The 12,826-nt window shown below is 39.1% G+C and overlaps 1 protein-coding gene across 3 annotated transcripts in view; it reads left to right on the top strand.

The window, feature by feature from the left end:
- The window catches only part of LOC145355323 (ATP-binding cassette sub-family D member 2-like), a 91,886-nt gene that overhangs the window by 28,860 nt on the left and 50,200 nt on the right, over positions 1–12,826 (top strand). For all 3 annotated transcript variants that reach the window (XR_013888953.1, XM_080207283.1, XM_080207284.1), the window contains 2 exons: positions 7,575–7,743; positions 9,524–9,618. Coding sequence is in view for 2 of the 3 variants with exons in the window: in XM_080207283.1 (XP_080063409.1) it covers positions 7,575–7,743; positions 9,524–9,618 (264 nt within the window). In the remaining variant the exon portion in view is untranslated. The remainder of the gene's footprint in view (positions 1–7,574; positions 7,744–9,523; positions 9,619–12,826) is intronic.

Genomic DNA, 12,826 nt, shown 5'->3' with positions numbered 1-12,826 from the left:
ATTCTCTTGGGTTTAAAAGAATGAGAGGTGATCTCATTGAAAGATTCAAGGTTATAAAGGTACTTTACAGGATAGTTACTGAGTGGTTGTTTTTCCCTGGTTGAGGAAATCCAGAATAAAGTGGTACAGTTTCAAGATAAGGAGATGAGCATTTACAGCTGAAGTGAGAAATTTCACTGCAACGGATATGACTCTTTGGAATGCTCTACCTCAGATGGTTGTAGCTGCACCATCATTGAATATAATTAAGGTTAAAATTGAAATATTTTTGTTCTGTCAGGGAATTGAGGGATATGTGGAGCAGGAAGGAAAGTGGAGATTAAGTTAATGATCTGCCACGATCTTACTGAATGGAGGAGTGGCTCAGTGGATGATATGGTTTCCTCCTGCTCCTGATTTTATGTTAATCGGATGTGTTTGTGGACTTGGTGTCATATTTGGTTCTGAGCTAAGTTTTGACTTTGTCCTCTCCATTCCCAAGCCTTCCTACTTCCTCCTCTGTCACATCCCCTGTTTTTGTCACTCGTTCAGCTTACTGATAAATGTTAGTAGCTCAGCGCACATTTGCCCCAACTGCCACACCTTACCCTCCAGAAACTTGAGGCCATCAAAAATTCTGTTACCCATATCTTGATTTGCACCATATCCTACTCACCCCTCACCCCTGGACTTGCTGGCCAAAATTTCATCCTAGAACAGCAAAGCCTTGACTTTACGATTCTCACCCTTATTTTCAAACTCTTTTGTGACCCCGTCCTTCCCAATCTCTGTGACCACCTCCAGCCGTATAACTGAGATCTCTGCAGTCCAACCATTCTGGTCTCTTTAAGTAATATCAATTTTCTTAAATAAGTTAGGGCACCAATGATGAAGTTAATTCCTTTCCTGAACCTCCTCTCCTTTAAGGTGTTCCTTGAAACCTACCTCCTATGCCATCTGTCCTAATATAGCTTGATGTGGTGACTGTTAAGAACACAGCTGATGGTAAATGCAAGGTATTCCAAATCCCAGAAGGGAAACTTGAAACTCTTGCCCTCAACTCCAACAATTCTGCAAAACAATTTTGCAATTTGATATTAAGTGAAGAAAGATGTGGAAACCATAGAAAGCTTTTACAATTATTTTAAAGACAGCTAGAAGCGCACAGTATCCCTAACTTTACCCAGTTTCAATCACTTTATTCTCTAAGTTCAGAGCTAATTTTCTCCTCACAACACCTGGTAGATTTTTAAAAGCTATAGGCAACACTTAAAAATAGTTATCACACCAGGCACTTTTATTTGGTGAGGTTCCTTGGGATGTAGAGCAAAACATCTGTTTCTTCACAGACATACCTCGCTGGTAGTTCAGTTATTCTTGCTGTTTTCTTTTAGTATGCTGTAATCACCAAGCCAGGCAATGGTTTCCACAAAGGCTAAATGGAGCTCTCTGACCCCTCTGCTGAACTTTGTCAGGGACAGTCTTCAGTGATGTGAGTAATCGCAGGCCAAGTTCCTTGTAAGATCTCGTGTGCTAATTTGCTGCACAAATGTCTTGCCCTGTACGGAAAAGGTTGAGGAGTACCTGACTTTGGCATGGCAAGTTAAAGCTGCATAGGCAGGTTGTGGGATCTGTTATGAGGAAGTGATTTTTAATGGTGGCATGTTGATTCCATACAGGGCCTCTACTGTTAATACTCGGCAGAATGATCTTAGACACAAAGGCTGGTATGACAGGAGTTGAACAGCAGGTGGGTTAGTGAAGTACTTGTGCTGTGGCAGGGTGTGTTAATGTATATATTTTCCAGGAGCTTTCTTGTTACAACCCTCTTCCTTAAGTGAGGGGGCAGGATGTTGCCAAAGACTGGAAGCCAGGGAGTTGCGTTGATCAGAGACTATCCAAGATGACACATTGTTGTGTTGAGATGGGTATCTACAAGGCTGGTACAGGATGCGTTGTACCGTATCGTGCACAGTATGCTGCTGTTGAGTATATGATCGCAAGAGCTGAGATCCTTAAGATTTGAGCATCTGCACCTCGTAAAGAGCCAGCAAGTTTGCTGAGGAGGTTGTTTAATGTTTTGATCTTTGCTGCTGTCTTGCTCAGATTTTTTTTATATCAATGTTTGGTGAAGGGTAACACCAAGATAAAACGGGACGCTGTTCATGATTCAGTCTCTTGTCATTCAAGGAAATGTTGAGTTCCCTCTTGGCACTAGCATTGTGGTGGTGGAATATACCAGAGATGGTTTTGTTGCTGCTGAAGGTGCCATGTATTACAATAGTTGGTTAACTTTGCAACAGTGTTGTTTAGAGTTCCCCATTTGTTTAGAAAATTCTGAGGTCTCAAGGGGAAAATAGTATATGCATAGGCCAAATCGCTTCTGATGCATAATATATCATTTTTCCCTTTTTGATCTTTCCTTATCTGAACTAATCTCTTTGGAAATCAAACTTAATTACCTTCATTTTGAGTACACCTGGTAGAATGTAAGTGCAAAGTTCACACTTTGTTCTTCCCAGTGAACCTCAGACATCTTAATCAAATCTTTGATGCTCTATCACTGTTGTTAGCAAATTGCTAGGCTCACTAACATATCAAAAACACTAGTTCCATTAACTTAGCCAAACTTATCCCAGCTGTTAAACAGCTAGCAGAATCCCTTCCAAATTACTGGATTTCGTTCATTTTTCGTGTTATCATGTTTTTCCAGACACAAGTTGTCAAATTTTGTTTGGTCAGATTTAAGAACATAAGAACATAAGAAATAGGAGCAGGAGTAGGCCATCTAGCCCTTCGAGCCTGCCCCGCCATTCAATAAGATCATGGCTGATCTGTCGTGGCTCAGTTCCACTTTCCCGCCCTCTCCCCATAACCCTTAATCCCCTCTCTTATCAAGAACCCATCAACCCGCTTCTTAAAAATATTTAGCGAGGCAGCCTCCACCACTTCAACGGGCAGAGAATTCCAGAGATTCACCACCCTTTGAGTGAAGAAGTTCCTCCTCAACTCCGTTCTAAACCGCCTCCCCTTTATCTTGAGGCTGTGCCCCCTAGTCCTACTGTCTTTTTTGAGCGGGAAGAGTCTCTCCACCTCTATCCTATCCATCCCATTCATCATCTTATACGTCTCAATGAGATCTCCCCTCATTCTTCTAAACTCTAACGAGTACAAGCCTAGTTTATTCAGCCTCTCCTCATAGCTCAACCCCCTCAACTCCGGTATCAGCCTAGTAAACCTCCTCTGCACTCCCTCCAGGGCCAAAATATCCTTGCGCAGGTGCGGCGCCCAAAACTGCACACAGTACTCCAGCTGCGGCCTCACCAATGCCCTATACAGCTGCAGCAAGACCTCCCTACTTTTATATTCAATCCCCCTCGCTATGAAGGCCAGCATCCCATTCGCCTTCCTGACCACCTGCTGCACCTGCAAGCTGGGTTTTTGCGACTCATGCACAAGGACCCCGAGGTCCCTCTGCACCGTCGCCTGCTGCAGTTTTTTGCCACGTAAGTAATAGTCCTTCCTACCATTCTTCCTACCAAAGTGGACCACCTCACACTTGCCAACATTAAATTCCATTTGCCATTTCCTGGCCCATTCGCCCAGCCTATCTAGATCCTATCTGCAACCTGTAGTTTCAGAGCTACATGAGGCTATATAACATTTTATTTGCACCTCCCAAGCTTTTCTGGTTGGATGGTAGTAACAAAACAAAGCCCTTAAAAATTAGACTAGAAAAGTAAGGGCTGAATTTTTATTGTAAGGTTAAAAAACTAACCATTATGAGGCAGTTTCTCATTTCAAATAATTATTTTCTTCGTGCACTGAAACTGTTGATTGACGTGGTTTGGCTACACCATCTTTACAGATAACACTTCTGGTTTGAGCAACAGGTTTATGATCCCTACCATTATTGCTTTGGATATAGCTGTGATAAATTATTCTAAATGTGCTGTTGGAAGCTTTTTATAATCACAAGAATCAACTACTGAAAAACTGTCTTAATTCTTTGTATGTTGTTAAAGTTTAGTTTAAAGATGACATTGTTGACAAAATTATGATTTTAAAAAAGTAAAGTAAGGGTTAATTCAGAGTGAGATTTATTCTAATTTTCTTTTTTGCTATTGATGCCTAAATTCATTATATGCATTTTATTTATTACATTTGCAAATTATGTCTTTTACCAGAAATACATGGTAATTTGCCAATTATTTCACCAGATTAAAGTCCAACAGGTTTATTTGGTATCACAAGCTTTCATTTGAATGATGAGGATCAGTGCTCTGAAAGCTCATGATACCAAATAAACCTGTTGCACTTTACCTGGTGTTGAGACTTCTTACTGCGCCCACCCGAGTCCAACGCCGGCATCTCCACATCTTGCCAATTATTTGGTTTAGAAATCTGAGTTTACTTCTTGCAGCTACCAATTATTTTTATCTTGTGCTTTTTTTAAAAGGTTCTACATGGGTAAAAGGGTTGCTGACCTCTAACTGATTGTGACTGCTTTATTATAGCATCAGGAACATTGTCATTCCCAATAAACTGACCTGTACAAACTGACAAAAGCATTCTGAGAGATCACCAGATTCTGGGAAGACTTGTGTATCTTCGCCCACTCCCTTGATTTTGCAATGAAAAGGCAAAAAAAAACAAAGTTTTTAAAACGCATGAGAAAGTTCTCTCAAACAAAGCTACGATTTAATCACAATCCATAAATGCTGCTTTTGCCGTTAATCCACAACATAGCTTTCATAATTGGAAAGAGTTGCCTATCGCAGTAACTTGTGTGGCTCATCATCACATGTTTCAATCGTTTATTCCAGGGACAAGTACCTACTGTTAGGAAACACCTAACCAAAATCTTTTCCTCTGGATTTTCTGAACATGATTCCCCCCAGACCCCACCATTGCTATGCATTTTAAATAACCTGTCAGACTACATAGTGTCTAATCCCTTCATAATTTAAAACAGATTTTATCATATTTCCTCTGAGCTTATGTTTCTTTCAAAATTAGCCTTCAATCCTCGAGTTATTTTCTGACCTCTGAGAGCTAAGATTGGGTAAATTTTGATCATGCATCTTTGTTATTCATGAGTTAAATGAGTTAGTAGGCAGTTGCGAAGCTTATAGGTGTTTCATTTATCATCTGTTTATGCCAAAATATAGTTTTTATTGCAAAACCCATCATGTATTAGATGGGTTTTGCAACCAGTATGCTGTGTTTGAGTCTAATTATCTTTAGCATAGCCCACCTTTTCGAGTCATGATCGATGTTTTATTGTGATGCTTCCAGAGAATATCAGATGTACCTAATTTATTTATGGCTTTAGGTCCAGGCGAGAATGTGATTATACCTCTGGGCAACACGCTCATCTTTTTTAAAGGCACACTATGGTATAACAGTCTGTAATTAGAATGAATTATTGCAAATCAGATTTTAGTATTTATTTTGTGATATTTACCTGGATGCTCACCATAAGTTTTGAATAGCAGTTCTCTGTCTAAAGTACTGTGGATCATTGTGTTCCTCTGTGTTGTGTTTACTCAGCACTAAGACATTTGACATCATTACATGTACTACTTTAAATGCTTGTTGCTCTGTGACTACTGCCTTGGGGTGGTGAAAAGTACTCAAAATTATTTCAAGGAGTAAAATTTACTCTTCCTCTAACAAAATAACATTCATATTTTGGAAAATGTTTACAATTCCTGTCAGGTTCAAACTCAGCCTCTGCCAGATGTTAAAATGGGTAATTGCTTGATAGCACAGGACATGAGTTTTGCTGAAAGAGACATGCTTGTTGAAGCTTTCGTCTTGCACTCATCAGGACAGATGCAAGAAAGCCAAATTCAAAGGGAGCAACAATTTACACAGAATGTGAATGATTGGCGAGTTGACTTATGATCGAATCAGTAGCCTTTTCTTGTGCAGTTGCAATATATTTGCATATGCTTGGGCATTTGTTTGACAAAAATGCAGTGGCACAAGCATCAGTGAGATGTAACTCAAGATGTTTGTATATTTTGTAACTTCACGAAGTTTGTATATTTTGTTATGTTTTGTAGCATTTCAAAACTTTCATTTTATAACACTATTTTTGCTTGATATGTTATTTTATATTTAATCTTTTGTAAAAGTTACGTCATAATGATGGAATTACTCATTCTACAGCCATTTGTGTTTAAAACATAGCTATGCTTGTTGTCTTATAACACCACAAGTTGTTTCAATAGAAAAATACTTGCAAGCGTGAAGACTGATATTTAGTTAAATTAATGCCAATGCCCTTGACATGTAACTTATTTTCACCAGTCCAATGAAAGAACTGCTGTATGCCAAAAACTATATAAGCGGTGAAGCTGGGAATATTACCTTTTAGATATCTATCAATATCCTGAATTTCTTCTGCACATATTTTTGGTATTACTAACACATTGGCTAATTGTTTTTGCAATGATACTATGACATCATGGCAATAACATGTTTGCAAAAATTTTTTTTGAGTGGCTGATAATTGTTTTTTATGCTTGTGTTTAAAAAACAATAAATCATTAATGGATAAATAAATTAATGCTCACAGGAATAATGCAATTTACTTGGTATTGATAACCTATTTATTTTATAAGGATCATCTAAATCTTACGAGTCAGAAGTCTCAAAAAACTTAGTCACATTTCCAAAGCTAAAACTGTAAAGGTTTTGTATACATTGCCCAAACCTTCCTGTCTTTGTATCATTGGCGATGGGATGTACATTGGAAGAAGTGCGTCAGATGCCAGTGGAAGTCCTGACATGCGGACATCTGTAGGAATTTCCTAGAAAGCTTACATTTCCGAAGAGCTGCCCATGAATGTCTCCGATCCTGAGCTGAGGATGGAGGCTTAGGCTGGATGCATGGGGCTGAACTGTATACTGGTTCTGGAAATGTTAGTTTAAAACCTGGTCTTTAAAGCTGTGTAACTCTACAACTCCCTGAACACAACTACCTGTTCGCCCACCTCAGCCACTCATTCACTTATCCATCCACTTACTCGTTCACACAATTACTTAGTCATTAATAGACCGGACCTTTAAGAACTTACCCGAACATGCCCCCATGCACAGGGGTAGCTGTCATGTCCTCTGCTTCCCCTTAGTTCAATGCGCTTATTGGGCTTGCCTTTGATATGCTGTGTTGCCTATTCCTAATCAGAAGATCCCAGAAGAAATAAGCACTGTTATTGGGTTAGCAATCCTGATTGGGAGATCTAGGCCCATGACTCACTACATTTTCCTGCAGGCAACTCAGCTCACAGGAAAATGCATGTATAAATTTAGTTAAAATATTATTAGTACGTGGGAGAAAAGCCAATTGTGTGGCTTTATCTTGAAGTATTATTTTATGTGTACTTTTCAGTATCATGGAGCGACCAGCCTGTAGGAATCAATGCAAGTCCGTGCAACACTGCCAGATGTGACAGTATACAGACAAATTTCTTCCCCTGAGGATCCAAAAACAAAGAAAATTCTTCATTAAATCATGCACTGTATTTAAAAATGTCCAAATGAGAAAGTGACTCTGATTCTTTTCTCTTATTTTAATTTGGTAGATCACTGAATTGGCAGGCTATACAGCTCGAGTGCACAACTTATTTTCTGTTTTTGACGAAGTTCAGAGAGGAATATATAAGAGATCTATGATCAATCAGGAAATTGAAACTGACTGCAACAAAGTGATTAAACATGGATTACATATTGAAGGTCATTTGCAACAAAAAGGTAATAAATGGCCATAGTCTTCAAACAAAATATTAGGTTTCAGATCTGTGTTAGGAATTTAAATAATTCACATATGTAAGAATTACATTGCTAATCTGAATCTATTTTCCCATTAGTGTTATCAGTAATTTGCCTTTGAACGATGACCTTGAATTTTAGCTTTAACATCTCTAATACATGTCTGAGATATCCCACATAATTCCTGTGCTTGTCTCAGTAAACTGATGACTGCAGTTGCTGGCATGATGTCTGGAGAATGTGTCAAAATCTCAGCAGCACACATCACTAACACCCCATTCCTCCCATGCTTTCTCCCCCTTCCCCCTTCCAATTAGAGATGTGCAGGAATACGTGATATTGAGACTGCACATGTGTCTGGCCAGAGACTGTGGAATGTGTCCTTTGGCATGTTTCCTCCCTGTTGCCAGTTGTTTCCTATCTGCTTGACAAAGGTTAGGAAATTGGGGGTCGGGGGTAAGGTGCAGGTGGTGGAGGATATTGGATTGACAGAGGAGATCTCTCAGTGGCATTGCTTTCCATCAACACCACTCGTTCACCACTACCCTCCCAACCCTCCTACCTTTGGTGTCAACCCTGAGAATAAGTTCCTTCTCAATTCATTCATTACTGCACCTTCAAAACCCAACTAGCCAGCCATTCTTCAGGAGATTTCTGCAGCTGCTGAACTGCTGCACCATGCCCTCACCACCTTTGATGCCCTTGCCCCCATTAAAATCATTGTTCTCTCTAACCTTTGCCATTTCTCCTGAGATCACCCCCACCCCCGCCCCCCCACTCTTATCTTTGCTCCTTTATGTTCAAGGGATGTAAACTTGAATGAAATGAAAAACAACTGGGTTAGCCATTTATTTGCCAGATCTGACTGAATTTGGAAGTGGATATCTTGAAAGTTAAAGTTTTAGTTTTGTCTTTGGAATGTGAGCTCACCAATGCCCTGACTTCCTTCCATATAATATCACATGCACAGTAATTGAAAATTGCTTTTCCCTTAGCATTCATTTGCAATGCAGATTCCTTTTTGCGATGGCCATGCGCATAAGTTCTTGGTGAGATGCCCATCTTTGAACCAGTGAATAATCATTTAACAGACAAATGTGAAGAAGAACAATATGGTGGAAAAAAAAGAAGAACCTGTAATTGTTCGCTTAAAATTCAATTTTCAGTGGAAGAGGAACAGTGCAATTTCTAATTACTGATCTTTAAAAATTGAAAGCTGGCATATCAAGGCAAATTAGATATTGAATTTTATATGTTGAAGAATTTCATACAAAAGCTTAGAAATTATGAGGAACCTCTCGATGGCGTTGGTTAAATGGCACTTGTAATCCTATGCAGTTCGGGACACCACATCATATACATGTTTATCGGTTAATGAAAAAAGAATGGGATTCATTAGAGTGACGTGAGGGATTAAAGCAAAGCTGTGGCGGGAAGTATTCTAAAACATACTCATCAAAGAGACGGAGGTAAAAGAAAACTGGTAGTCACGTGCAAAATTATTAAATTGTTTAAGAAACTGAAAGATTATTTAATTGGTTGATAAATTGGTTTAAAAAAAGGAGGCATGGTTAGCACTGAAAGAACAAAGGGGTGATTAGTTGGAAGTTTTCAAACAAGGAGTGATATGGATATGAAATACTTCACTGCAGGGGGTATTGAGGCCAAGTCCAGCACGGTTAATGAGATACAAGCATAATGGCCTGAATGGTTTTCTGTATTGTTTTTGAATAATTCTTTCATTATTTATTTTACCTGTCAGGGCAAGTTATTGACGTCGATGTGGGAATTGTGTGTGAAAATGTCCCAATTATTACCCCAAATGGAGAGGTTGTTATTTCCAGTTTAAATTTCAAGGTAAGATTAAGGATTAAAATTGAGCATTTTTAATGTGCTGTTGATCAGACAATACTACTGCATTATTGTGCATTTGAGCAATGTGTGTTGTATAATTTTTAAGTATGCACCACCAGCTACGTTCTTGATATATGTACAAACAGTGAGAAGGAGAAGTTAATTAACTGTTGCAATTTTATTTCACACTCTTGGAAATCCTGCTATCAATGTGAAAGCTATATGAATTAAATGATTCCTGGAAAGGCATTGATAACTTACCTATAGACAGACTTGCTCTCTTGGTTTTAATCTGACAGACTAGTTGAAAATTTGGAAGATATACCTGGTCTTTCAGATGGAACAGTTGTTTTCTGAAAGGTTTATGACAGCACAACAGTGAGAAAAGAAGTAGCTGTTGAGATAGTGGAGGCATTGGTTGTGATCTTTCAAATTTCCTAGATGTTAGAATGATCCCAGTTGTTTAGGAGGAGGCAAATGTTATATTCAAGAAAGCAGGGAGAGAGAAAGGAAAAACGGGGAACAACAGGCTTTTTGGTCTAAAAGCAGCCTTTAGGAAAATACTGGAATTGGGCTCTTTGAATATCATTAGAAGGTTAGATTGAAGCAGTGTGATTTTATGAAAAGGAAATCGTGTTAAATATTCAGTACAGTTTTTGAGGATATAACAGGGTAGATAAAGGGAAATGTGGCTGTAATGTATGTGGTTTCCAAAAGGTGTAAAAGTTATTACACTAGATAAAGGCTCAAGGGACTTTCAGTCACATGTATAGAGGATTAATTAATAGGTAGGACGTGGAGAGGCGTGGTAAACTGGTTATTTTCAATGTGACAAACTGTAACCAGTCGATTACCACCAGGATCTTTACTGTGGCTGCTGCTGTTTATAGTCTACATTAATGATATAAGACAAATTGACAGAGAATGATGTGTCCAGTTTGTTGACAAAGTAAAGCTAGTGGGACAGTAAGCTGTGAAAAAGACACGAGGCTTCAAAGTGATATACTAGGATTAGGCGTGTGATAAACAAAGAAGCAGATGGAATACAGTGTTGGGAAAATGAGGTTCTTCACTTGGTTAGGAAGAATAGAACAGCAGAATATTTCTTAAATGGTAGGAAACTTTTTAATGTTCATTCAGATTGATCTTTCTGTGCATCCTAGTTAAGACTGTAATGCTACATTCTGCACTCGTGTTTCCTTCTTTCTGAACGGTATGCTTTGTCTAGCACACAAGAAACAATATTTTTCACTGTATGCTAATACACGTGACAATAATGAATCATATTAAAATCGAAGAGAAAATTAGGATTTAGCATTAAGGAAAGCAAGTGGCTTTCCTTGCTTTCAAGGGCTAGGAGTAGAAGTTTAAGCAAGTTCTGCTATCAGTTGTGCAGTGTTTGGTGAGACTACACATGGCATAATCTGCACAGTTTGGCCTTCTTTTCAAAGGAAGGATTACTTATTTTGAAGATGCTGCCGTGAAGGTTCCTTATGTTGACTTCTGGGATGAGAGGATTGCAGTGTGATGAGTGGATGAGTAGATTGGGCCAATAAGTTTTGGGGTTTGGAAGACAGGTGATCTTGTTGAACCTTAAAAGATTCAGAGGAGGCTTGACAGGGTGGATGCCGATAGGTTGTTTGACTTGTCTAGAGTATCTCGAACCCGGAGGCATACTTTCAAGATAAGCGATTGATAATTTTAGACTGAAACAGGGAGAGACTTCTTAAAGTTTACTTCTTAGACACAAGTAGATTTATATTAATATTGCAATGAGGTTACTGTGAAAGTCCTCTAGTCGCCACACTGCAGCACCTGTTCAGGTACACTGAGGGAGAATTTTGCATGGCCAATCCACCTAACCAGCACTTTTTTCAGATTGTGGGAAGAAACTGGAGCACCTAGAGGAAAGTCAAACAGACATAGGGAGAATGTGCAAACTCCTCACTGACCCAAGCCAGAAATCAAACTTGGGTCCCTGGCTCTGTGAAGCAGCAGTGCTAACGCCTGTGCCAACCCTGTTCTGAGTGTTGTGAGCTTTGGAATTCTCTATCCCTGAAGATTCTGGATGCGAAGGCTGCAATGAATAGATTTTTAGTCTCTAAGGAAATCAAGGTCATGGGGGTCAGGCAAGAATTAGGAATTGAGCTGCAGGATCAACCATAATGTTATTAAATGGCAAAGCTGCCCAATAGCCTACATTTGTTCCTACTTCTTATGTTCTTGTGGCATCTTATCTCTCCAGTTGGATAATCTTAAAGCTATTTCAATTTTCCACCAGACTGTATGACGCAGGGTTCGACCAGTATATTGCTTATATATCATGGGGGTTGGAGGGGGTGTCATGGTGTGTGTGTATGGGGAGTTGTTTAGCGCAGTTGGCTGGACAGCTGGTTTGTGATGCACAGTGACGCCAATAGTGCGTGTTCAACTTGCGTACCAGCTGAGTTTATTCATGAAGGCCTGCTTTCTCAGCCTTGCCTCTCACTTGAGATGTAGTGATCCTCAGGTTAAATCACCACCAGTCAGCTCTCCACTCAATGCAAGGAGCAAACTATGGGCTTCTGGGACTATAATGACTATATATCTATCCTCTGTCTGCTGTCAGGTTCCTCATAATTGCACATTCTACATTAGAATTACACAGTTGTATTGGATTGGTCAGTGATCTCTGCAAAACATTGTCCACTGTTCAAATTCATGGAGGTTCTTTAAGAATCTATACAAGGGCTTCCAATTTCTGGTCTTCAGAATCACTTGTCTGCAAGATTCATAATAAATTTGATACTGTAATCTTTGACTCTTGCAGAAGAGAATACTGATCCTGGACCCATGGTTTGTGTAACTACTCACAATGCTAATAACCTGATTAGAGGACTCATTGATGTGGTTAGTGTTCCAATTAGTTCAGAAACAAACCCAAAATTAGACAATGTGTGTTTGGACGAACAATGTATCATTATCAGATTAAACTACAAATGAGGAACACACGCTGACATGTGTATTGTTAATATCAGATTATGTTTTGACACAGGAGAATGGATGAAATGTGATATTCCAATGAAGCGTGATGTTATACGCACACCGAATTTATAATTTATACTGTAGATCTCGTCTTCAACAAATTAGGTTATCCAAAAGTAAATTCAATGGTTATTTTTCAGAATAAGTGGCTTGAGAAATCGTGTTGAAACACTTGGCTGCGAAGATT

The sequence above is a fragment of the Carcharhinus amblyrhynchos genome, chromosome 19 (genome assembly GCF_965287045.1).
Source record: "Carcharhinus amblyrhynchos chromosome 19, sCarAmb.v2.hapA, whole genome shotgun sequence".
NCBI classification, from domain to species: domain Eukaryota; kingdom Metazoa; phylum Chordata; class Chondrichthyes; order Carcharhiniformes; family Carcharhinidae; genus Carcharhinus; species Carcharhinus amblyrhynchos.
This window is presented reverse-complemented; position numbering and strand designations above follow the sequence as displayed.